This window comes from Myodes glareolus, chromosome 13 (assembly GCF_982192425.1).
Source record: "Myodes glareolus chromosome 13, mMyoGla1.1, whole genome shotgun sequence".
Lineage (NCBI taxonomy): Eukaryota > Metazoa > Chordata > Mammalia > Rodentia > Cricetidae > Myodes > Myodes glareolus.
In genome coordinates this window covers 27,781,123-27,806,894 of record NC_142038.1, presented here as the reverse complement: position 1 = coordinate 27,806,894, position 25,772 = coordinate 27,781,123, and the positions used below count along the sequence as shown (strand labels likewise).

Below are 25,772 nucleotides of genomic sequence, written 5' to 3'. Positions count from 1 at the left end.
TCATGTGCGAAGAACACTTGCCTTCCTCTTCGGAAGAACTAATGGCCTCTAAATTGATTATCACCCCATGAAATCAATGCTCAAGGTCTTCCAATGACCTGCCATTTTCAGCTTATTTTATTTTACCTTATCACCTGGCTTTACAGAACCTAGTCACTACCATGTCCTTTTATCCCGGGGTTTAGAGTCACTACTACAGCAAGCCTCATCACTGGGGGTCTCAAATGCTATCTTCTTGGCAACTATGATTCGTGCTGTAATAGAGTCCTGTTCTACCAAGTGTGAGTCTCTGGAGCATCCCTTTTCTGTTAGAGACATGTCAGTGCTATGCTCTGTTCCATAGGGACAAGTTATTACCACATCCTTTCTCCTGGAAATGAGCAACTAGCAATATCATCTGATTCCACCAACCGGTGTACACGCATGTGTGTGTGTTTGTATGTGTATTTGTGTGTATTTGTGATCTATACTGTCCTGAGCTTTAAGAATGAATACAAACCTCAAGTCCTAGTTGCCACAGACCCTAAGCACAGGATCATCACTCCACTGCAGTTTTAAACACAGGTGCCCTAGAGTGACGTGTGGCTGTGGTTTCCTGTGTAACATCATACCTGGACTCTTTAGAAAAGCTGGTGAGGTGAAACAGTCATCACTGATTTGTGCCAAATCTTCAAAAGTTCAATATATCGCACATAAAGTTTTATTTACCCCACTCACATGATAGACTTATAAGAATTTTGTTTTCCTTTTTTGCCTGAAATGTACTATTTTATTTACTACGAGAAAACCAACAAACAAACAAATAAAAAATGAACCAACCAAACATCATCATCATCAACAACAGCAACAAAACACATGAGGCACAAATCGTTTCCAGTTTTTCAATACTAGAAGAATGGTTGAGAATAGAATGGAGTCAACTTGGTAGATAGAAAGGGGACTTGAATAATCTGGTCAACGTGATGGAGTCTTTGCCTGGGAGGCTACATTGGTGTCACAAACACAAGACTATACTACACACTGACTAGATATTTCATCACTTCCAGGCTTCATGGCCATTCATGTTACTCAGAAGCTGATCTTATATGGACTCTTAGAGGAAACTACACAAGAGGAAAAGTTTCTTTGTCCTTAGTTAAGACATCAATGTGAGGGATTTCACCTTTGCTTTATATATTGGTTAGGTTTTATCAACTGGATACAAGCCTAGACATACCTGGGGATGGGGAATCACCCTCCCTAATCTACTGGGATTAGAGGCTTGAGCCACATTGGCTCAGTTGGAAGAGGGACTCTCAACTGAGGAATTCTGTCCATCAGATTGGCTTATGGGAATGTCTCTGGAACATTTTCTTGATTGATAAGTGATGTAGGAGGAGCCAGCCCACTGTGGTGAGACCCATCCCTAGAAAAGTGGTCCTGGGGTGTGTGAGCAAGCAGGGTGAGCGAGCCCTGGAGAGCAAGTCAGTAAGCAGTGCTCCTCCACCGTCTACTTCAGTAGAACTGAACTTCAGTAGAACTCTAAGTTCCCTCAATGGTAGACTGTAACGTGGCAGCCTATTGAATCCTTTGTTCCCTCAAGCTGATTTGGTTAGTGTTTAATCACATCAATATAGAAACAAATTATAACAATGTACAAATTCTTTCTTGAAGCCTGTGACACTGAGTATTGTGACAATGGCTATTGGTGCCCACACATCCCCACCCCTGTCTGACTTATCCTGAAGAGATGAAGTAATGTCTATTTAGTGCACTGATGACAGACTAAAGAAGTGATTCCACCCAGGTCTGGTTTAATGACCCAGTCAGTTTATTAGAGTATAATTGAAACTTTTATTGTCCCCTGTCTTCCCATTCAGGCAGTCACATACATGAGGATGACTTAACATCCTGGGACTTCACTTGGGTTGGGATTTACATACGCTCTTCTGACATGCACTGGGAAACCTAGGACCTTCACCTGCATGCATTTTGCATGCGAATATTAACACCGCACCTACCAAGCTAGGACATTACCCACCCCTAGTTGGGATGCATGTACACACCACTATAGAAAATAGACAGGATTCTTTGTCCCAGTAACACACCAAGATCTACCCTTTTTGTGTCTAGTTTGTATTCACATATATCTGAATATGGGATTGAGGGGGCCGATTGCATGGACAGCCTCACTTCCAAATGTCAGCACCCATTGTGAAGACAAGACAACCACAACTCCTCAACTCACCTTTGATTCTTCCGGTTCCTTTTCAATGCAGCAATTGTGTTATACATTCTGCCTGGGGGGAAAAAACAAACAAATGACCCCAGATAGGCACCTATGGTAGACCAAGGAAAACAAACCTTCCAGGTCTAGCTACATGAATGAGTGGGTTTATTAGGGTGAGTGTAACTTACAGGAGCATTAATCACTCAATGACAGCTGCATCACTGAATAAGTCCCCCTCAGCTGGGCAATAGCTGCAGTCATGGAGCCCCCTGCAGGATTGGCAGCTCAGGTGCTCTGAAATCCCCCCACCAAGAATACTTAGTGGTTATATAATGTTGAGAAAAGAATCATGACTCTTTTAATGTTCTGTACTTTTTAGGACATGTTTTTTATTTACCTTTAGAGACTCTCTTTTGAATTTAAAATTTGTCTGTATGTGTGGTGTATATGCTTCCATGTGTGTTGGCATGTCAGACTTATGTTGCTCTCCTTCCACAATTAATTTCTACCTTTCTCATCAAGGAAGGTCTCACAATCCTACCTACTATTTGGATGTCTATACAATCTAGCTAGCGAGCTTGCTCCATGGTTCCACCGTCTCTGGTTTTTGAGTGTAGGATTATGAGGTGGTTGCCATATCCACTCAATATTCACGTGCATTCTTCAGTTTGAGCTCTAGTTCTCATATCTGCAAGGCAAGTGCCTTAAGCAGTGTGTGTGTGTGTGCGCGCTTGTGTGTGTGTGCTTCTGTATGTATCTGTGTGTGTGTGTCTGTGTGTGTGCGTGTGCACACGCAGGCGTTCATGTGCACACACGCACAAGTAATAGTAGATGCCTGGTAAGATCAAAGACTTTGGAAACCTCTGAAGCTCTGGGGCTTTGGGTAGTTTCCCAGTGTGGGTGCTGAGTCCTGAACTCAGTCTGCTACTGGTCATATCCGTGGAGTAGCAGATGACAATAGAAGTTCAAAGAGTCAGCATACTAGGAGGTAACTCCCTGATTAGTGAATCCCTGATAGATGGGCCCTGAGACCTCAAACCCCAGAATATCTTTTGCTTCTGATGTGCCTTTATATATTTGTGGTGTTGTCTTTCTCTGGTATCTGATATGATGTGGATGGATGTGGGGAGATCTCCACTGGCTATAATGTAGTGTGTTTATCTCATGGAAACATCCTGTTCTGGGTATTTAACCTGTGGGTTATTATGAAGATGATTTCTTCCTAAGCTGTACTATCTAATTGATAATAATAGTGTCAGCTTAAATAGAGTTTTGATGATTAAAAATAAAACAAGGAAGTGTTACACAGTTAGGAACACATGAGTTTCTATTGAGGAGCCATATAGACTGTGACTTAGGTTAATGATTAAGAAAATCAATTGAGTCCCAGTAGCCTGACTAGTTTAAATTCTTTTAATCTTAATATTGGGAGTTGTGTTCTCAGGTTTCTGGGTGCACAGCTGAAACAAGGTTTTGAAAATAACTTAAAGTTAGACAAAGAAGTTTCTGTTAAATAGGTTTGAGGAGAAAAACCCAAGAAGACAACTAAAGTTTTAGGAAAGCACAGAGGAGAGTGAGGAACTCTTTCAGGGAACAAGAACAAAGGAGTCCAATTATTAGCTGACAAATCTTTCTTGCTAGGATTAGTTGATGACCAAAAGTGATAATTAATTCCTTATACCCACTTCTGGCCACAATCTCCTGATATAAAACAATACCTCTTGATGAGTGGGTATGTACCCTAAAGAATTAAAATAGAGCTGATTCATTCTTTTCATATATAAAAGTTTAGGCTTGCGATTCCTTATGAGATTAACTTTCAAGAAAAGCAATAAAGTAATTGGTCCTTTCTTTGTAACTGCACATCCTGTCAGTAAAAAACCTGACTGAGAAGAATATCTTGCTTGTCTACATGCTTAATCTATAACTAGTTGCTTGGGTAAGAATGTTTGTGGGTTCCTGGAATGACTTGTTATCCACCCGTAATAGGTAAAATGTTGAACTATGTAAGGGATATGGAAAACATGCTGTTTTTAACTGTTTGTTTTGTATTCATTGTAATCATTCACTTGAAAAAGAGAATGCAACCATGGTGCAATTGCTATAATGATTGAAAAAATTTGGTTGGGGTATATAAGCTGTTAAAAAAAAAAACTATACAGTACAAAGAATATAGAAGAACAGAGAATAAAGAAGGAATCCATCGAGAGAGAGTGAGTGTCTTTTTCCTTTGTCCCCTCAGATAAAAGTCTTAGAGTGTGCTGACTCTATGGCTTCCCTTTGAGTTCTGTGCTGTTGGGGGCTGCCCTGCAGTCTGTGATATCAGGCCTTCCATGAGAGGAGAATGTGCTCTTAATTGTTGAGCCATCTCGGTAGATCTTTAAAAGAAGATTTACTTTATTATTTTATAAGTATGCATCTTTGAATGTGTATGAGCATCTGAGGAAAGGTCTTTCTATTTGGGGGGGGGTTATAATGCAATTACTAAATTTCTACCTTTCCTTTCCTCCCTCCATTCCCTCCCATATGCCACTCCCCACTCTCTTTCAATGTCATGGCCTTTTCTTTTGTTTCTCCACACATATGTATGTATGTACTGTTATATTCCTAAGCATAACCTATTCAATGTGTACAATGTTACATTTATTTATGTTTTCAGGGATGACCATTTTCACTGGACAATAAGAATACTACATCTCCTGGTCTCAGCTTTACTCAGGGGTCTATAATTCTTGTGTAAGATTATGTTCTTAAGGCTTTTCACTTCCAAGTTTGGCATGTTCATTAGTCATCCCCTTCAGCTCACCTCTGGGCAGTCATGTTGGTAAGATGAATATCCCACTACATCATACTAATGCTTCCCATATGCCCATGGGTGAAGATATCATTCATTGGCACATGAGCAATCACCATGGGCCATCCCACTGAAAAAAAACTGATTTTCGTTCCCTCAGCATCATCAACTCCCTTATCTATGGGAGGAGCTCCATGACCCATTTCCCTCTCCATACTGGAGTATTGATGTCTTGATTTTGGGGCAGACCAAGGAATGTCCCCCTCTGTTAATCCCACTGGGTGAGAATAAGACAACTATCACAATTTTGAGCCAAATTTGAAGAAAGCTTGATTTTTATTGTAGTGTACCTGAGAGCTGTCCAGAGACTGCCTTCCTGGTCCAGTTAAAGAGAACAAATCTGAGTTCATTGTTTAGGGCTCTCTTAAGGTAAAATCAGGGGTACTTGCAAAGCAGGCTTATAGAAATCAATGGAGCAGTAAGGAAGTACAGAAAAATCTTATGAAAACAAAATAACAGTAGCAACAAAACCAGGCCTCCACCGCGTTGTTGTCACATGACTAGGGAGGGAAACAAAGCATTTGAGCGTTCCCCAGTACAAGTCAAGACCAGACACTGCAAATTTGTAGGGGAAAACATGGCGACCACTTAAGACAGAGGCATAGGCAAGGACTTTCTGGATCAGACTCTTATAGCTCAGCAAATAAGGGCAATAATCAATAATTGGGAAATTATTAAACAAAAATATTGTGTATAAAAACTTGTCAGAAATTGGGAGCATAGGGACCTTGGGAGAGGGCTGAAGGGAAGGAGAGAGGCAGGGAGGGGAACAGAGAAAAAAATGTAGAGCTCAATACAAATCTATAAAAAATTTTCAGACAAAAAAGAAACACACCATAGAATGGAATAAAACCTTTGCCAGTTATAAATCTGATAGAGAATTAGCTACAATATATAAAGAATTAAAAAGTAAACACCGGAAAAACAAACAACCCAATAGAAAATGGGCTATGGAACTGAACAGAGAATACTCAAAAAAGAAAAAAAATTGGCTAATTAGCATTTGAAAACGTGTGCAACATCACTGGCTTCAGAGATATGCAAATTAGAACTACTAAGGGGCTGCAGACCTAATGTCTGTCTCCCATTGTGGGGCTGCTTTCTATCCCTCCTATCTTGTATGCACTTGAGAGAAAAGTGTTCCCAGTCCTGCTGGTCCTGTGCAGTCCACAGTCAGTTCAGCATCCTCTGAGCAGCCACAGCATCTCCACTGTGCTAACTGCCTGGTCCAGGCTCACTCAGGCTAGTGCTGTGAGATGCTGCAGCAGGTAAAGGTCCTGGCCAACAAGACTGAGTTGCTGAGTTAGATGCTCTGAACTCTCATGGTGGAAGGAAAAAACTGACTATACAAGTTCTCCTCTGGCCTCCACATGCACCTGTAAGTTAAATAAGATAAATGCTTCAAATAAAGAATTTCAAACGTCCTTAAGGGATTCAAATTAATTCTCACTTACTATTAAAGACTTAAAAAATACATGATTATTGGTTTGCTATATACAATTATGTTGAACATTGAAGAACCCATTTCATTTATATTACCTGTCAAAATTATGATAATATGTAATCTATATTCTATCATTTTTTAGACGGGCATATATGGCAATTAAATTATATAAGTTCAGAATTTCAGAATAGTCGGACTATTGTCTTACTTAAATCTAAAAGCTATCACAAGGTGAGGTGCATAGTTTAGTGATAAAATGCTTGCCTAACATCTACAAGGCCTGCGTTGGAGCCCTAGTCTTACGAGTAATTGAATAAACAGGCTATTGTATAATTAACTAATTTCTTTTTAAAAATTACATATGTGTATTCTTATGTAGTAAGATTAAAACAATCTGAATATTTAAAAAGTTATTTGGAGATTACTCCCTACTTCAAGCCTAAAACCTAAGATAAAACCAAACAAATAAACAGCTACAAGTCCTGTCAAGAACATGAGGAAAAACATGGAACACATATCCATCACGGTCAGTAGCTGTGGGTGATGTGAGGTTGAACAAGTTTTTGAGTATGTCTCTCTAAGGACAACTTTGGCATCTTCAGTCACTGTGTCAAGGAAAAGAAGTTGTAAGTAAAAGGTTTTCTTATAGTAGGGACGTGAAGCATTGTCTGAGGTAAATTTCTCCAAATATTTCAAAAGATTTCCTTTTAATGTTTTCCTTTCCTTAATTTCCAACAAATAAGGAGATTTAATGATTTTTTTCAAGTGTTCAACAGGCACTTGAGAATCCCTAGCAATGACTTGCAGGGATGCATCATCCACTCCAAAGAGGACTCGATAGTGGTTTAACTTCTCCTTCAGCTCCTTCACCTCACCCTTGAGGATGCTCATTGCAGGAATAGTAGCTAAACAATCAGTCTTCTTGGCTTCCGACAAGATAGTTTGCTGCGTAGTTTTGCACTTTTTGTTAAAGGCTGCCTCTGTGATATTAGCCAAGGAAAGCATAAAATTGTGGTGCTTTTGAGCAGGAAGATCCTTTATCAGAGTGTCCATCAGGACTGGAAAATCATAGTCAGATAAATTGCTGTTAGAAATCAAGAAAATCTGTGGTACATCCATGTTATTCCGACTGAAGGCATTCACATATATGCTTCTGATCTGCTGCAGGGTCTTTATTCTGTCAAAGGTGAGTGGTTTGCATTTCTTCTCATTATCTAAATCCAGGTCCACCTTGGTTCTCACAAAGTAGTAATTCTTTTTCATAAATCTGATTGCTTTGACAAGGTCTAGGTCAAGTTTTCTAAAATGTGTGGAAGAGACAATAATGAAGAAATCATACTCATGGAATTTCACTTTCTCCAGATAATCTTCCAGTGAAAAGTTCACAGTTCTAATGCCAGGCAGGTCCCATAAGATTAACATTTTATTTTTGGGGTGTTTGTATGGCGTTCTCTCTATAGTTGTCCATTCCACCCCAACTTCAGCTGCACCTTCATCTTCAGGTCCAACACCCCTCAGGGCATTGATGAAGCTAGACTTCCCTGTTCCATACTCTCCTATCACAGCAATATTTATTCGGGTGTTACCAATATTTTTTAATGCCTCATTAATCACAGAGCTTGCCAAGTGAATGTTTCCTTTTTTCAGATGAGATTCTATTAAATGGATGTTTTCCTGAGAAATTATTTTGTTTTCTGTCTTAATCTTCTTAAAGTAGTTAGTGAAACTGGACTCCAGATCTCCACTGTCTTCATCCTTAGATACAATACTTTTTAATGCCTCATTATTTACAGACCTTGCCAAGTGAATGTTTCCCTTTTTCAGATGAGATTCTATCAAATGGATGTTTTCCTGAGAAATTATTTTGTTTTCTGTCTTAATCTTCTTAAAATTGTTAGTGAAACTGGACTCCAGATCTCCACTGTCTTTATCCTTAGATACATGAGAGGAATTCAGACCCATGGCTGTGTTGAAAAGGGACCCAGAAAGAAAGAAGAGAGTAAGTTGCAGGAAACTGAAGATACCTTTTTGCTTAGCACTCTGTTCTTTCACTGTGCTTCAACCTTAGTTATGTTCTGATGTTGACTAATTACCATATATGTTGTGCTGGTTATTTTTGGTCTACAAGATACAAGCTATAGCCCGCTTTGAGGCGAAAGCCTCATTTAAGGAATTTCCTCCATGAGACTGGACTGGGAACATGCCTATTGGGTATTTTCTGGACTGATTACTGATGTGAGAGGTCCCAGCCCAGTGTTAGTGGTAAGACTCCTGGGTAATTTAAGAAAGCGTTATCAAGCTAAGGGATTAAGCCCATAAACAAACAATGTGCTCCCATTGTTTCCATTTCTTTCCCTGTAGAGTTTTGGCCCTGACTTCCCCTAAAATAAAAGGTTTAGAAGAAAATGATGAATCCAAATGATTGCTTGAGTACACTGAAATGTTGTACTGAAAAAATAGATTTAAACCTTTTATTTTATGAAAGCAATGCAACTTTGCACTGGAGACATCAGTCAGTTGGTAGAGAGCTTTTTTAGAATGAGTAAGGCCTTGGGTTCAATCCCAACATCTCATCAAATACATGTGGTTTTGGATCCCTATACTTCTGGTGATCAAAATATAGAGGTAAGAGGATCAGTACTTCCAGGTAATCCTTGATACATAATGAGTTAGAAACTATCCTGTGCTAGTTCAGACCCTATCTCAATAAAACTGAGTAAGTCCGGCAACATGACTCAGTAAGTAGATACACTTGCTGACAGGTTTAAGGACCAGAGTTTAATTGTTGGGTATTTAGCTCAGATCCCATAGTTCTACCCTTTATTCTCCACATACCTGCTTACAAGACCTTACCAGGAAGCACAATGGAACTCACCATCAGTTAAGGAAACAGCAAATCCTACCTTCACACTGGAGCCTCTTCTTTCTGTCTCACCCATATCAAATCAGTTTACAGACTTAAGCTCTATTTCCAAATATACTCACAATTGATCATTCTTCCTACATTTTCTTCTGAAGACCTCCTCAGTCCCATATTTGATGTCATTGGCATTGCTATATTTCCTGTGATCATTCTTGCAAGAACATGGATGATCAAATTGCCAGAGTTATTCTATAGTCACTGAAATCATGCCATGTCAAGTCAATCATGAGAGGCACCATGAGGATTCCCATTTCATTCAGGGAACATTCACTAGGTTTATGGTGCACACACTACATATAATATACATCTCAATTTCATTATTACACTTCTGGAGCCAACTGTGTCTGAATTTTAGCTACCCTGTTATCTGAGGCTGTCTTCTCATTTCAAGACATTGAACTTAGTCACTGATTCCATATCTTTGTGCTCTGCCCAGTAGCCATATAACTATTAATCACCTTTCTCTAGGTTCTGCTTTAATAAGACAGGATTCAGGTTTTATATCCACATTGGATGTGAATATGTACCTGCCTCCATCATACGCCATCCTTTCATTATGATTCAGTTTCTCCACAGCCACATAATATGTATTTGTCTGAGTTCATCTGCTGTCTGGCCCCCACAACACAATGAACCTCAGATAAAAGAGAGTGCTTTTGTCTTGCTCACTTCTTCACCATCAACACACAGACATATCATCAGGCAGTGAGTGAGGGTTATGAGGAAACCACTTGGACTTTATTGTGAATCCTTGCACTTGTTACATAGTTCTCATTGCTCGGTGGGAAACTGAATTCTTACTACATTCAGAGACAATGGGTACCAAAAGTCTGGGGAGCGCAAAAACAGTCTAATACAAAACAAGGATCTCCATAGACTCATACTGTGTCCTTGGACCTGCATAAGCACATTCAGACTCGCTGCACAGGCAGCCCCTGTTCAATCTACAGGACAAATAGTACAGCTGTGCAGGAAACCAGAGATGCAGAACTTTGTTCAGTCTGACCGTAAATACAAGCATGAAATACAAGCATGGAATGTGTGGGTAAAGAGAAGCTAAACTGAGTCAAATGAACACCATAGCCAGATTTACTGTTGAAGGTGAGAGTCACCCACAAGGTACAATGTCCTTGGAAGCACACAAGCTGTTCTTGTCTTTTCAAACTTTTGTTCCCATTCTTTCAGTTCTACTCCCGGATCTGTGATGCAGACTCCAGTGTAATAGTCGCCTGCAAGGTCTTTCCACTGAATATGAACACTGGGGATGAGAAGGCTGTGACACAGCAAGCACTACAAAAGGACGCCTGCGTAAATGACAGCTGTCACCACATCCTGACACAGCTCATGTTCTCACAGATGGAGAGATCTTAGCACTCCTGCTTTCCAATTTAAAAAAAAAAAAAACATAGTGAAGAAGATTCTTCAGGCACATATTCCCACAGCCAGCTGCACCTGAAGCAGCGTGCAGAGAGACCTCCTCTCCACAGGCCAGCAGTCTCAGGATGCAAGGAATCAAATGTTGGCTCTTTTCTAAGACACAAAATGAGAGTGAGGTACAACAATCACATGCACACTACAAAGATAATTCATTACCTGAACCATTTCTTTACAATCATTTTAGGGAGAAGAAACACAAGACAAGTTACAAGCTAAAACAACTGGATGTATTTTTGCCAAAACCAATAACAAGATCATTGACCTTAGGTCTACCTCAGCTTGGGTGTTTGACAAAGACCATCCTCAAGCCTGTCCTGCCAGTCTCCCACCAAAGCTCATTAGCTTCTAAACTGAGGCCCTTCACTCTCAGGGCATGTTCCTAAATGTCTTGCTTTCTATCAGCCCTTATGAAAAAAGAGATGGTGAAGGTTAGAAGTTAGATTTAATGTCATTCTCCACTTACCAGATTACTCTATGTCCAGTGAATTTGCTCTCTGTGGTTCAGCTACAGGAACCACGCTCCACTGTGTTCCAGTTTCTTCACTTGGAACCCACCTCTGCTTCTTCTGCAGAAAGCAGCAAGTTCAAGGCAATTGGGCAGGATTTATATACTCCTCTGACTTCTGCCCCTTCCTTCTCAGTGTGTGTTGGCCAATCATCAAAACTTATGGATTTTGTTGCTTTTTAGAATTCCCTGCATTTCCAAGAAGAAGAAAGAGAAAGTGAAACTATCGGCTGTTTATCATTTTATTGTCTCTTTGTTTAAAGGCAGTAAATGCTGGATAGTCCTAAAATAATAAAGTATGTGAAATGTGGGGTTTGGAAACAGGAGGAACATGAAGAAGCAGCTTACTAAATAGACAGGAACACAACCCTGGAAAGAGAATTTTCTGATCCCTGACTCCACAAATGTAGCCTGAACTAAAGTCACACAACACATTGTCTGGCTTTCGGTGCAGATGCTATTTTAGTCTCATTCAACACAAAACTCATTTTACCCCCCTCTGACTTCAATCTTATTTTCTCATGATTGTAAATTCATATTCCTTAACTCTTATCATTCTCAATTTCCCTTCCTATGCTGGTTTTCTGTCCAGTGTGAGCTTCACATGTCTTACACATGCTGTCACAGCCATGGTGAGTTCATATGTCGAGCTGCCCTACTGTGTGCAGAAGACCCTGTTGAAGCTGCAGGGCGATTGGTAAAGAAAAGTCCCCAGACTATCTTGATACAAAATATACAGCTTTAATAAACAGAAGTAAGACTTTCAACAGCTTACACCAGAATCCAACCGATCCGTCAGGACGCAGGAGCCAGGCAAAAAGAGAGCTAGCGGAGCGCGCTTACTAGGTTTATGGGCAGGCTTTTGCCTGAGGGTGACATGCCCCGAAAACAGAATATGATTGGCTGAACTCCCCTATCACCCTGTTTCCCTGACACCATCCACCAAGTCTGGCTCTTTCAGTCTAGTCATCCTCTCTTCCACAACCATTCCTGTGTCTTTGGAGGGAGAATTAATATATTCTATTTAGGGTCTGATAGTCTTCCGTGTCCTAGTCTCTGCATCTTGCCTAGTTGTGGATCTCTGTGTTAATGATCATCTGCTGCAAACACAAGCTTCCATGATAAAGGTTGAGACATGTCTTATATCGTTTTACCTGTATCTTATATCATTATACCCATACCCATCCTATGAGTATAATGATAACTCATTAGGAGGTAGCTTAATACTGTGTCCATTTAGCAGAATAATAACAATAATTCTCACCTAGGGTCTATGAACTGTCTAGCATTAGGTTCTTGCTCAGTTACAGGTTTCATCTTGTTGAGAAATTATTACATTCATTCAGTAAGCATTAGATTCCTCCCAAGATGTTTTGGCCACAATTACACTAGAGCATATATGTAGTCTGGCCAGTCATTATTGTAGCTCACAGAGTTCATAGCTAGGTATGATTCATACTTAATTTTTTCTCCCCTGATAGTGTGGCTGGAACCTTCAAGCATTATGAAGCTAGCCAGTAGGGATAAAGCTTCTGGGTCAGTATTAACTTGACTTCTCCATGTTCTCTAACTCAAGCACATGGCATCTTCACTAATAGGGTCTTAGAATCAAGTTCTGGAAGATAGAGTACTTGATAAGAGTACTGACAATGACCTGCAATGTTGAGGGAACTCACTAGAAAACACCTTAAAAAAAATCAAACTACATCCTGGGACTGGGCTTTTTATCTGTTACCCTGTGGTGTCTAGTAAAGATGTTGCTGTTCTAGTCGAGGGCAACTTCATTTTAACTCTTTTATATATGTGTATAGATTATTTTAGGAAATGTCTGAAGTGCCAGATTTCCATAAGACTTGTTGAAAATCCTTCAGTGTTTTTATCTCTCCAATTTTTCTTCCTCTACCTTATCTGCCCCTCACTCCTCATTTTCACCATTCTTGAGCCAAAATTTTCTTTCAGCCCTTTCTACCAATGCATATAATCTCTCCTCTTACTGGTCCTACCCCATGGCCACATAGTAATTTCAAAACCTCTGTGCATCTTCCAAATTGAACACACATATGTTTTATGATATAGACAGCATATATATATTAATTTTTTATTGATTTTTGTTGAGCTCTACATTTTTCTCTGCTCCCCTCCTTGCCTCTTCCCTCCTGTTCAACCCTCTCCCAAGGTCCCCATGCTCCCAATTTACTAAGGAGATCTTGTCTTTTTCTACTACCCTTGTAGATTATATCTACATAAGTCTCTCTTAGAGTCCTCATTGTTGTCTATGTTCTCTGGGATTGTGATTTGTGGGCTGTTAGCAGTGATAACGAACATCCACAAATGAGAAAAATGAAATGATGTTTATCTTTCTGGGCCTGTTTTACCTCACTCAGAATGATGATTCCAGCTCCGTCCATTTTCCTAAGAATTTTATAGTGTCATTTTGCTTAACAGATGAGTAACATTCCATTCTGTAGTGGGACCACATTGTCATTACCCTTTCCTCAGTTGATGCTGTCTAGGCTGTTCCCATTTCCTGGATATTGTGGAAAGAGCATGAATGAACACTGATGTCCAAGTAGTTCTGTAGTTGGATGTAGAGTCCTTTGTCTTGGAGTGACACAGTGGGATCTTGTGGCAGGTCTATTTTCACTCTCTGTGGAGCTTCCACACAAATACCTTAGCGGCTGTACGAGTTTGCCCTCCCATCAGCAGTGACTGAATGTTCTTCTCCTTTCCACATATCCATAAGACTCAGAAACCTCCTTTATAATTTTGGGAGTCAGTCTACAGTTTATTGATGATATGTGCATATTAAACAGCCTTCTGTGGATAGATGTTGAGAGTGGTGTACAGTTCCCAAATCTTATCTTTGGGTCCAGCATGTTGTTTGTCTGCTTGCTGCCATAGTCATGATGTATGTGGACTGACCTTCTGATTCTCTAAGCAAGCAAAATTAAACGTCTTTTTTCATAAGCTGCCTTGGTCATGGTGTCTCTTCATAGTCAAAGACAAAAATCTGAAACACTGATTTCAAGTTATACTAGTAAAAAAAAATACCACGGTCCTACCACAAAGCACATAATAATCAATGGAGTAGGACCGGGGACCTAGGTATAAAGCTGCATACCCACAATCACTTGATTTTTGACATGATGACAAAGATAAATACTGGAGAATATATAGCATCTCCATGAAACCGTGTTGGGAAAAGTAGATGTTTAAAATGAAGAAGATGAAACTTGTTTGTTATGCTCACCTTGTCCAAAATTCAGTTTCAAATTAATCAAAGACTTGAAAGTTAAACCAAAATTCTATTGCAAATTATTAGGAGTACATTTTAGAACAAAGGTTCAGTTAAGATATTCCTGTATAGAATGCTCTCCACACAGGAAATTCAGTCATCAATCAAGAAGTGCACTTCATGAAGTTAAAATGCTTACAAACTTTGAAATAAACTGTTATTCTAGTGTAATAGCCTTAATGATAAAAAGAAAATCTTCAAAAGCATTAAATTAGTTAGAGGATTGCAGTAAAGAATATGCAAAGACATTAAAAAAAAAACTCTAAGAAAGCAATCCAATTAAAATTGATCATGGCACTGACCAGAACATTCTCAAAAGGAGAAACACAAATGAGTAAAAAATAATGAAGAGAATAATTGTATGGGATAATAGGTAGATTAGTGTGAACTTACTCACACTAATAATAATAATAGTGAGTAATAGAGTGAATACTTGTGAGCTACTACTTATGAACAATTTACATTGGTATAGATTTTTGTATATTGATACAAGTTCAAATGATATTTGTTATTTTGAATATATTCTTATTTCTGTTTACAATATTTGTACACCTATACAAAGTTATTTTGTCAGATTGCATGCATACATGTTTCCCCCTCTGTTTAAGACATTTTATATGTTGATACAATTTTAGGATATATTTATCGTATTGCATAATATAGTTCTACCTCTGATCAAGATATTTATACATTGTTTACATTTTGAGGTCATTGTCCTATTTTACTGCACAGTTGTTTAAAGGTTGTTTGATATTCTAATATGAAGTTTTAATTTTAATATAGGTATTAAGTATTATAGGTCAATAGTCATTCATGTTTGTTATACTTTTAGTCAGACTTATTAGGTTCTTTAGATACGTAGAGATTGTATTCTGCACAGATAGGTAACCTTTCAACCACTTCAAAGATCTGTATAACATGACATTTAATCAATTTAGGATTCTGTTGACATGAAACATGATTGCTCCTGGCATCACCCATCTATTCCCGAGAGAGTGAGCACACACTTTACATCTGCATTTATAGTAGCATTTATATAGTCCAAGTAGGCTAGTATCTTAAAGGCTATTGACCAAAGGAGTTCCTGCAGCAGAGAGTGTTCAACATCTTAGCCATCGGAAAACCTCAAATTAAAATTACTTTGAAATTTCATAGAACCCCAGTCAGAATAGGACCTCCATCCAGAAACTGACAGAAGCACATACAGAAATCTACAGCAAAGCCCTGGGCCAAGCTTCCGGAGACCAGTCCAAGAGAGGGAGTCATGATAATATGAGCTAAAGGGGTCAAGACCATGATGTTGATGAAATTACCTGGATGTGACTCAGAAGGAAACATGAAACCCCAACAAACCCACTTAGGAGTTTATTAGAGGGGGTGCATATAGGCCTGGGGATCGGTGTGCAGAGAGAGAGTGAGAGATTGTGTGTTCAACTTTTAAAAGCTGCTTAGCACATGCACACAGGGGGTTGGCGTGACTACGTCATACTCTGATGATGCAGATGATGGGTGACTCACTCATGGGTGCAAGGGTTTTAACTGAGTCATACATGGATGTAACTATGCATGTGCACATGTGGGTTATGCAGGGTGCTTTGTGCTCGAGGACCTGTCCGCACGTGCTGCCTTTAGAACCCGGAAATGCAGCTTTATCTGTGGCTGAATAATTGCATTTCACCGTTTTGCTTATTATAAAAATTTGGGGGAATTGGGGATCTTAATGGGTGAGAATGGGGCATCATAAGGTCTCTCATGACTGCTTCCTGCTGACTTTGTGGGTATCAAGAAGTTGAGATGCTTGACCACATCCTGGGGTGGCTGATTACTGTTGTTTTCTGTGCTCTGAGGAACTGGCTGGCTGGCAGCTTGGATCTTGCAAGATGCTGGAAAGGCAGAAAAATATGTCTGGAAAAAATTTTAGATCCCAGTGATTAAAAGAGGAAAGTCCCAAGATGAAAGATAGAGGGGCTTTTTTTTGGGGGGGGGGGTGGAGAAGGGAATTTCCCAGGGTTTTCCGAGACCAGGAACGATAAGAGAAGAATTAAATGCTACTTATTCTGGGTGAGTCTGGTCCATTTAGGTAGGTCCAAATGACTCCCTGGAGCTTATGAAAAAAAATGTTTGAAAAAAATAAATTTTAGACATATTAAAAGTTTATGATTACAACAATAGATGGTGGGGGAAAAGGGGGAGTTATTGAAAAGGATAATTATTAGACCCTTTAATGTTTTACCTGAAGTAAATCCTAAGGCACTGGTTTTCCTTTTGCATCATGGCATTACCTTAATATCCAGGAAACACTGCTGCAGTCAATGATAAACCTGTTATGTCAAAGTCTGTTTTGTGAGTTTTTTAGAGTTTGGGGTTATAAACTCGTTATTGTTTCTTTCCACCTGGGCTTTTTTTTTTACAGTCCTTGTACCTCTGGCTCTGTTTATGATGGTCCCTGTAATAACAGCTGAATGGTTAAATGAAAATTTAAGCATGACATTGAAGATATGGAGAAGTTGGTAAAACAGATAAGAGGAGAAAGAGGAAGAAGAAGAGTATATAGAGTTTTTGCCACAGGAGAGTTGAGTACGGATGAGACTTTTATTTTTCTGGACCTGGAGAGAGAGTGCCTGATCTTAGTGTCCTCTGGAACTTACGGGAGCAGGGCCCTGTTTGAGTTACTGTATATGAGGGAGTATCTTGAACTGGAAGAATAAAAGGTTTAAGTTGGGTCAGGTGAACCCAATGAGGAAGTCCCTTGAGCTTGGCAGCTGTGGGAGTTACAAGAATTACTTTAAAGGGGCCCTGCCATTTAGGGGAAAGGGGTGAGGGGTGTTGGTCTGGGGGAGAGAATAGTACCTGATCCCCTATTTTAGTCAACAGTGGGCATGAATTAACACATGGTTGAGGTAATGAGTAGTCGGTAAAATCCCATAAGAGGGAGCATAGATGGGAATAACAGGAGTAATTAGGTGATCACGAAGGGGAGAGGTTTTAGATGAGAGGCCAGAGGTTAAAACTGGCCGTCCATACATGAGTTCAAAGGGTGAGATGAAAAGGATGCCTATGGGGAAAGCCCTAAGCCTTAGAAGGGCCAGAGGCAAAAGTTTTATCCAGTCAAGGTGAAGCTCCTGTGACATTTTAACAAGAACATTTAAAGAAAAAATGGTTAGTTTGTTCTACCTTCTCTGAAGACTAAGGGTGGTATGGGATATGAAAATGCCAGATGTTAAGAGCCTTAGACAAATTTTAAGAAATTTGGGAAGTGAACTCTGGGCCATCATCCGACTGAAGAAATGTTGGAATTTCAGACTGGGGAATGATTTCTTGGAGAACATCAGAAAATGTCTGGGCCCTCTTGTTAGTGGTGGGAAACGCTTCAATCCACCCAGACATTGAGTCCACCAAGACCAGGAGATATTTAACCCTTCTGACCAGGGCCATATGGGTAAAATCCAGCTGCCAGTCAGTTCCTGGAAGGGAGCCCCTGGCGTGGTGGGTGGGAAAATGGAAGCTACGATATTTAGTCTTGGGATATGACTTTTGACAGACTTTACAGGAGGCAGTGATAGCTTTTAAGAACTCTAAGTCTTCAGGGATGGGTTGGAGGTGAGCCTTGACAAAATAAAACAGAGCTTTGCTATTAGGATGAAAGAGCTGATGTAGGTAGGACAGAATTTTTGGGGTATCAGGGGGTGTCTGTGAGAATGTGGACTGTACTGTATGAACTCCCTGAAGTGACTGAGGTAGGTTTGGGCTCTGAAATGCTACTGTTCTAGCTGCTTGGTCAGCCCGGTTATTTCCCTTGGAAATAATGGAACTGTAGGTCTGATGCGACTGACAGAGAATAATTCTTATAGCTTTAGGAAGATGGGAGGCTTTTAACAGGTCCATAATATAACCTGAGTTAGTTATGGATCCTTCTTTCGTTGTAAGAAGCCTACGCTCCTTCCAGATAGCTGTGTGGGACAGGAGGATATGAAATGTGTATTTGGCATCTGTGTAAACATTTAAAGAGTGTCCTTTTTGCTAACTGGAAGGCATGGATAAGAGCTATTAACTCAGCCTGCTGATTAGTGGTATAAACTGGGAGTGCCTGTGCCTCTACTACCCCAGTATTTGATACTATGGCATAGCCTGCTCTACAGGTCTCATCACATAAAAAGGAGCTGTCATCTGTGTGCCAGGTACAAGTGGCCTGGGACTGTTTGCCCTCCTGTATATGTAAGGGGTGGAGCAGTAGATCCTCTAAGATCTCTGTGCAGGAGTAATTATTGTTAGGTTGAGGTAGGAGATTTGAGATATTAAGGGGTAGGCAGCATTGGAAAATGAGTGTGGCATCTTCTACTAGTGCCACCTGGAGGGAAAGAACTCGGGTGGGGGTAATGTTTGTAAGCCTTTGTAAGTTAAGAGATGGGACAGATTGTGGTGGGAGAAGACAGTGGTGGGTAACCCAAAAGTTAGTTTCTTTGACTCACGAATAAGAAGCTCAGAAGCCACTAAAGCACATATGCAGGGTGCCCAGCCCTGAGTGGTGAGGTCCATCTTCTTTCACAGGTATACTACAGGTGAAAAAGAAGGTCCAAGTTGATGTCCTAGGACCCTATATCCCTCCTTCTCTGTTACATAGAGGGAGAAAGGACAAGTTAAATCTGGGAGATAAAGAGCTATGACCTGGATAAGGGCTTGCTGGAGTCTTTGGAAGGGTTTAGTAATGGGATGGAGAAGGGGCTCATGCAGAGAGCTGAGAACTGCCTCATATAAGGGGTGGGCAAGAAGAGAAAAAGAAGGGATCCAGGAACACAGGAAGCCAGCTATTCCTAGGAGTGATAAAATCTCTTCTTTTGTGGAAGAAACTGCGAGGGACTGAATTAGTTTTTTTCTGACTAGGGTAATAGCTTTTTGGGTTGGGGTAGTAGTTAATCCCAAATAAATGACCTGAGGGGTAGACAGTTGTGCCTTAGAAGGTGAGATTCTATAACCCCTTTTGGACAGGAAATTTAAAACAGCAGAGGTATCAATCAGTTTTGCTGATTTCCAATGATGGACTGCAAAGTAAAATGTCATCCACATATTGTATGAGTTTAGACTTAGGGAGAGACAGTGAGAAAAGGTCGGAAGCTAAAGCCTGGCCAAACAGGTGTGGACTGTCCCAGAATCCCTGGGGAAGAACAGTTCAGGTGAGCTGTGTGGAAAGGTGAGTGTCAGGATCAGTACAGGTGAAGGCAAAGATGTTTTGCGATTGAGAGCTAAAAGGAATAGAGAAAAAAACATCCTTGAGGTCTAGAACTGAGAAGTGGAAGGTTCCTGGAGGAATAGTGGAAAGAAGTGTGTGTAAGGGTTAGGTACTACAGGATGAAGAGGAACCACTGTGGGGTTAATGAGCCAGAGGTCTTAAACCAGGCGACAGGTTCCATTAGGTTTTTTAACAGCAAGTATAGGGTGTTAAAGGGAGAAGAGGTGGGGCGAAGTGGGTTTTTTCTTAGAAGGTCAGAGATAACAGGCTTAAGTCCCTTAAGGCTCTGGAGAGAGAGGGGGTACTGAGCTTGGGTAATGTACTTAGTAGGATCTTGTAATTGGATAACAATGGGGGAATGTTGTTTAGCAACAGAGGGGTTTGGATGTCCCAGACTTGAAGGTCCACCTTAGAGGCTGGTAGAGGAAAAGACACATTGGGGTTGGGAGGTTGAGAAGCTAGGAGAAGGAAGAGTGGAGCTGCTGGCAAGTCTGGGGTAAGGTGAATGGGAGGAGCAAATGAAATGGAAGCTCCTACTTTTGCTAAAAAAAAAAAAAAAAAGCCCTTATCATAAGAGGTACTGAGCAGGTTGGCATGACTAAAAATGAATGAGTGAGATTAAATACCCCTAAACACACAGTTAAGTGGTGGGGTCTGCTGAGGTAGATAAGACTGTCCCTCTACCCTGACAATAGGGAAATTAGAAGGAGAAGTAGGCCCCCAGAATTACCTCAGTACCAAGTACGTGGCTCCAGTATCCAAGAGAAAGAAGATGGGCCATCCTGATACCGTGACATTTACCCATGGCTCCCTGTTACAGATGACAGTTGTGGTCGGGCCAAAGAAGCCTGGGCAGCCTCACTCATCCATGGCCAGACCTAGAAGGTCAACTTGGAAATTTTGGGGGGGGTTGATGTCTCCATGCCACTATGTGCATAAGGACAATCGACTGTCCAATGTCCTTCCCTATGACATCTCAGACAAGGTCTTGCGGGACCAAGATGAGAATTAGGGCATACTCGGGCCCAGTGACCAGTTCTACCACATTTGAAACAAGGGCCCCACCCGGGGGGGGGGGCGCAAGGGAGCAGCATGAACAGCACGTATCCGGAGGACTGTCACCTCGGCCAGTCGGGAGGCCGTGATTAGCACGTGACAATGATTTTGGGCTTTGTTATTTCTCGCATGGTACACCTTAAAAGACTTCTGCCTGTGGGGTCAAGGGACCTTTCTCCAAACGTTTAAGTTTAGCCCTAATGTCAAAGTAGCACTGATTAAAAAAATGAGTCATGAGTAACTGTCTGCCTTCCATGGTTTCTGAATCTAAGTTAGTAAACTGTAACAGAGCTTTTGTGAGGTGTTCTAAATATGTGGAAGGAGTTTCTTTCGTATCTTGGATGATCTCTGAGAGCTTAGTATAGTTTACTGGCTTGCGGGCAGCCTTAGGGAGACCTGATAGAAGGCAAGTCAAAAACTGATCCCTAGCTAAAATTTCACCCAGAGTATTATAATCCCAGTGTGGCTCTTGCTCTGGGACCGCCTCTGCTCCAGGAGGGTGGGAGGCAAGAGTCTGGTGACTCTCATCTGCATGTAGTCAGGACTGCTCCCAAACTCGCCTGCGCTCTTCAAGAAGTAGGTTTTAGATAAGATCCTATAGATGTCATGAAAGGTGAGATTATAAGACTGGGTAAGATATTGGAATTGTTTCATGAAAATGGTAGAATTAGATGTATAGGACCCCAATATTTTTTCTATTTGGGAGAGTTCTGATGGTGAGAAAGGAACATGTACCCTAATCAATCCATCTACACCAGGCACCTCTCACAATGGGAGAACTGTAGCGGGCTTGGCTTGGTTAGGGTTAGGTTCCATAGCAGCATGTGAGTGTGTGAGAGGAGGGGTAAAGGTGGGTGCCAGAGCAGGGCAGCTGCTGCAACCAGGCACCAGAGAAAAAGAATAATTCACCAGGGCTGCTGAAGCAGGGAGTGGGGGGGAAGAGCTGAAGAGCAAGTGGAGGGAAGTGGTGAGGCAGCGGGAGGTAAAGGAGCAGAAGTATCTGCCTGTTGAGGTCGGGAAGATGTATGTTTCTTAGCATGGTCCAGAGCAGTGGGTAAAGGAATTGGCATAGGAACAGGAGTAGGAGCTAAAGGGACAAGGGTAGAAGCTGGGGCTGAAGGGAGAAGAGTAAGAACTGGGATTGAAGGAGTGACGGCAGGAGCTGAAGGGACAGGAGTAGAAAAAGAGGGGATGGGGATAACTTCCCACTGATGTTGAAAAGACAGGGGTTCATTAGCTGGGTCCAGAGCAGAAGTGGAGGGTTCTTCCGGTACAGAAGGCATAGCAAGGAACATGTGAGCAGGTAAACAGCTTGCAAGGACAGAGGGTTTAGGCTTAGAGCCTAAATAGTAAAAGGCTTGGATGTAAGGAAACTCCTTCCATTTTCCTGTGTGCTGACAGTAGTTAGAAAGCTCCAGTAAAATATTGGGATCAAAGGTGCCCTTAGGCAGCCACTTTAGATTGCCATCTAAATTGTAACAAGACCATTTTTTGAACAAAGGTGAACAAGTGTGCGAATCTGTAGGTAGGGCATTAAGGCCTTGGGTTTCAGGGCCTCTACAAGGCATGGTGGGTGGAGGCGGGATTGATGGGTTTAGATGGCTTGCTTCCCATGGTTGAAACCGTGAAAACCTGTGAAATGGCGACACCACAAGGCCTATAATGGGACATCTCCCTCTATAGGCAGGGTGCTAATTGGTGTGGACACCACAAGACCCATGGGAGGGCGTCCCCTGACCCCCAGGTGGGGTGCTATTGCCTGACTGGATCCAGTCGCGGTGACTCAGAAGCCAGAGAGGCCAGAGGCCGCTCTGAGTGGCCTTTTACAGAGAAGGAAAAGAAAAGAAAAGAAAAGAAAAGAAAAGAAAAGAAAAGAAAAGAAAAGAAAAGAAAATTTCCAGAAATCCACAAAAATGACCCCAGCTAAGACCCTAAGCAGCAGAGGAAAGGTTGCCCGAACTGGCCTTGCCCTGTAGTCAGAGTGATAATTATCTTAAATATCACAATAGAACCTTCATCTAACAACAGATGAGAACAGAGGCAGAGATCCACATCAGAGCACTGGACTGAGATCCCAAGTTCCAGTTGAAGAGTAGAAGGAGTGAGATTATGAGCAAAGAGGTCAAGACCATAAGGGTTCATCCATGCCTGATGAGCTCATGCCTGAGCTCACCAACTCCAACTGGACTGAAAATGAACAAGCATAGGATCAAAGTAATCCCTATGAATGTGGTTAACATTTGGGGCAGACTGAAGGGCCACTGACAGTGGCAATGGGATTTGTCTCTACCGTATGTACTGGCTTTGGGGGAACCATTCTCTTTGGATGTATATCTTCCTCAGCCTAGATGTAGTGGGGAGGGTCTTGGACTTTCCACAAGGCAAAGTGCCTTACCCTCTCTTAGGATTAGAGGGGGGTATGATGGGAGGGTGTATGGAGGGAATGGGAGGAGAAGAGGAAGTGGAAATTTGGATTGGTATTTTTTTAAGTAATAAAACATTTATAAGGAAAAAAAGATCTTTCTTCCCTTTGTGCAGTGTCTCCTAGAGTCTATTGTTATTCCAAGTGCATACCTCAAATCTAAAGATCCAAAGCTAGGATCTATATGTGATTTAAAAAAACATTAGGTACTTGTCTCTCTGAGTGTGGGTTACATAACTCATCATGTATTCAAGATACACTTATTTACTTGAGAATTTAATAATTGTACTGTTGTTTACCACTGAATAATATTCTATTGTGTGTATATATCATGCTTTCATTGACCATTTCATGGACATCAGAGCTCTTTCCATTACTTGACTACGGTAAATACGGTCAGAATGAACATGAATAAGTACATATACCTATGATAGGATATAGAGTCCTTCTTATTGACAAAACATAACCAGCACGATCCTGTGAACTGGTCAGCATCAGAAGAGGCTGCAGCATAGAGAACACAGCGCTAAGCACACAGGTACCTGTGTTCTCTTACAACTCACTCTCCATTCTTCGTTTCAGTTCTTCTCTGGTGCATCTAAGGATGAAGACCATTAAGATTTGGACTCCAGCTTCACTGCATATTTTAAGAAATTTAAAGCTGAGAACAGAATCATTTCTCAGCAAACCAGAAGTTCAATTGAATTATATCTGACAAAAGGAAACATTTAGAGCGCTAAATCTGTAATGAGTGCTAAGATAGGAGAGTGTGGAGCAAGGATTTCCATGGATTACCTCCACCTATTGTGATTGGAAATTTGGCTGGGTATATTAGTATGGGCTGACATCTATGCTTTCTTAGAGTCTGAACAATATATATGCAGGTCCTTCTGTCTTCTAAGATCTGCATTGAGCAGTCTAGTGTTATTCTAAAAGGTCTGCCATTATATGTTATTTGCTTCTTTTTCCTTGCAGCATTAGTATTCTTTCTTTATTCTGTACATGTAGTATTTTGATTATTATCCACGAAGGGGACTCTCTTTTCTGCTCCAGCCTACACGGAGTTCTTTATGTTTCCTGTATTTTGATAGGCATGCCCTTCTTTAGGCTAGGGACATTTTCTATGGCTTTGTTGAAAATATTGTTCTGTGCCATTGACATGGGTTTCTTCTCCTTCCTTTATTCCTATCATTCTTAGATTTGGTCTTTTCATAGTGTCCCAGATTTCCTGAAAGTTTCTGTCAGAATTTTTTCTTTTTTATATTTAATATTGCCTTTGACCAAGTTATCCATTTCTTTTACCATCCCTTCAACGCTTGAGATTCTTTCTTCCCTCTCTTGTGTTCTGTTGGTGAGGTTTAATTAACATTAGGCATGAGACTTCCCTTCATCAGCATCCTGTTGCCTAGGTAGAGGGATGACTCAAGTCAGCTACACTTAGTCAACACTTGATTATATAGGCAGAAAGCACCTCCTCCCCAGGTAGGAGCAGAGGTACATTAGCATATCCTGACCACCTGTCAGGATGGCACTGAGTTTACTTCACTTCAAAAAGGGGCCAGGTGGCCACCTCCTCTGCTAGAAGGTGTGATTAAGCCTTGTTATTCCCCAAACTGTCTGACCTTCAGATAAGGTAGGAAATGGGCCTGCATTTCTCAGCCCCCACAATTTTTTCACTGATATTAGAACAATCATCTCTAGGCTTCCATATTGGACTCTGCATCAGTGGCTTTCAAAGAAGCTTCCAGAATTTCAGTGTCAGATTGGGGTCATGGAGTTACCCAGTCTTGTGGTCTAAACAACTGTGGAGTAGTTGACCTGCCTATTGAGAGACAGCCATTGTGGGACTACCTGAACTGGTGAGGCATGCCCCATCAAATATCGAGCCAGCAGCAAGTTCTAAACCTCTTAACTGTCATTCATGTGTTGATACTATTACAGTGTAAGCTGCCTTAATAAATTATTGCATACTATGTATGTATAATATACATATATTCATTCCATTGATGTGTTCCTAAAGAGAATCCCGAATAATTCCAAAGGGATTGGCAGAACACAAATGATATGAAGAGGGTGGTGATAATGGAGATGATTTAAGTAGGCAGGAGCATGTGAGGGCAGGGCAGAGGAGGGGGAAGTTGGGGAAGGAATCAATAACTGAGGGTATCTGAGAACTCTATACTGAATCCTACTTTTTATGTGTGCTTAAGGAGTTTAACTGTATTAGGAGTGAGGGGGTAATGCTCATTCAAGAAGACATAGCTCATCAAACAGAAGCTCAGGGCCAGGCGTGGGATACCTCCCCTTGAGTTGTTGATCAGGGAGGGTGATCCCAGAGACTGTCAAGCAATGCGGTCTATTGCTTTGTTCTTGATTCACCTGAACCTGGTGGTAGGATTC

General features: G+C 41.1%; 1 protein-coding gene across 1 annotated transcript; it reads right to left on the bottom strand.

Moving 5' to 3' along the window:
• Nucleotides 1-5,308: 5,308 nt before the first annotated feature.
• Nucleotides 5,309-11,524, bottom strand: LOC148119980 (interferon-inducible GTPase 1-like). The gene is given in 3 exon segments (XM_087896037.1): nucleotides 5,309-7,077; nucleotides 7,079-8,471; nucleotides 11,331-11,524. Coding segments are annotated over 2 exon segments (1,434 nt in total). The 5' UTR covers nucleotides 8,470-8,471; nucleotides 11,331-11,524; the 3' UTR covers nucleotides 5,309-7,034.
• Between the last annotated feature and the right edge of the window lie 14,248 nt (nucleotides 11,525-25,772).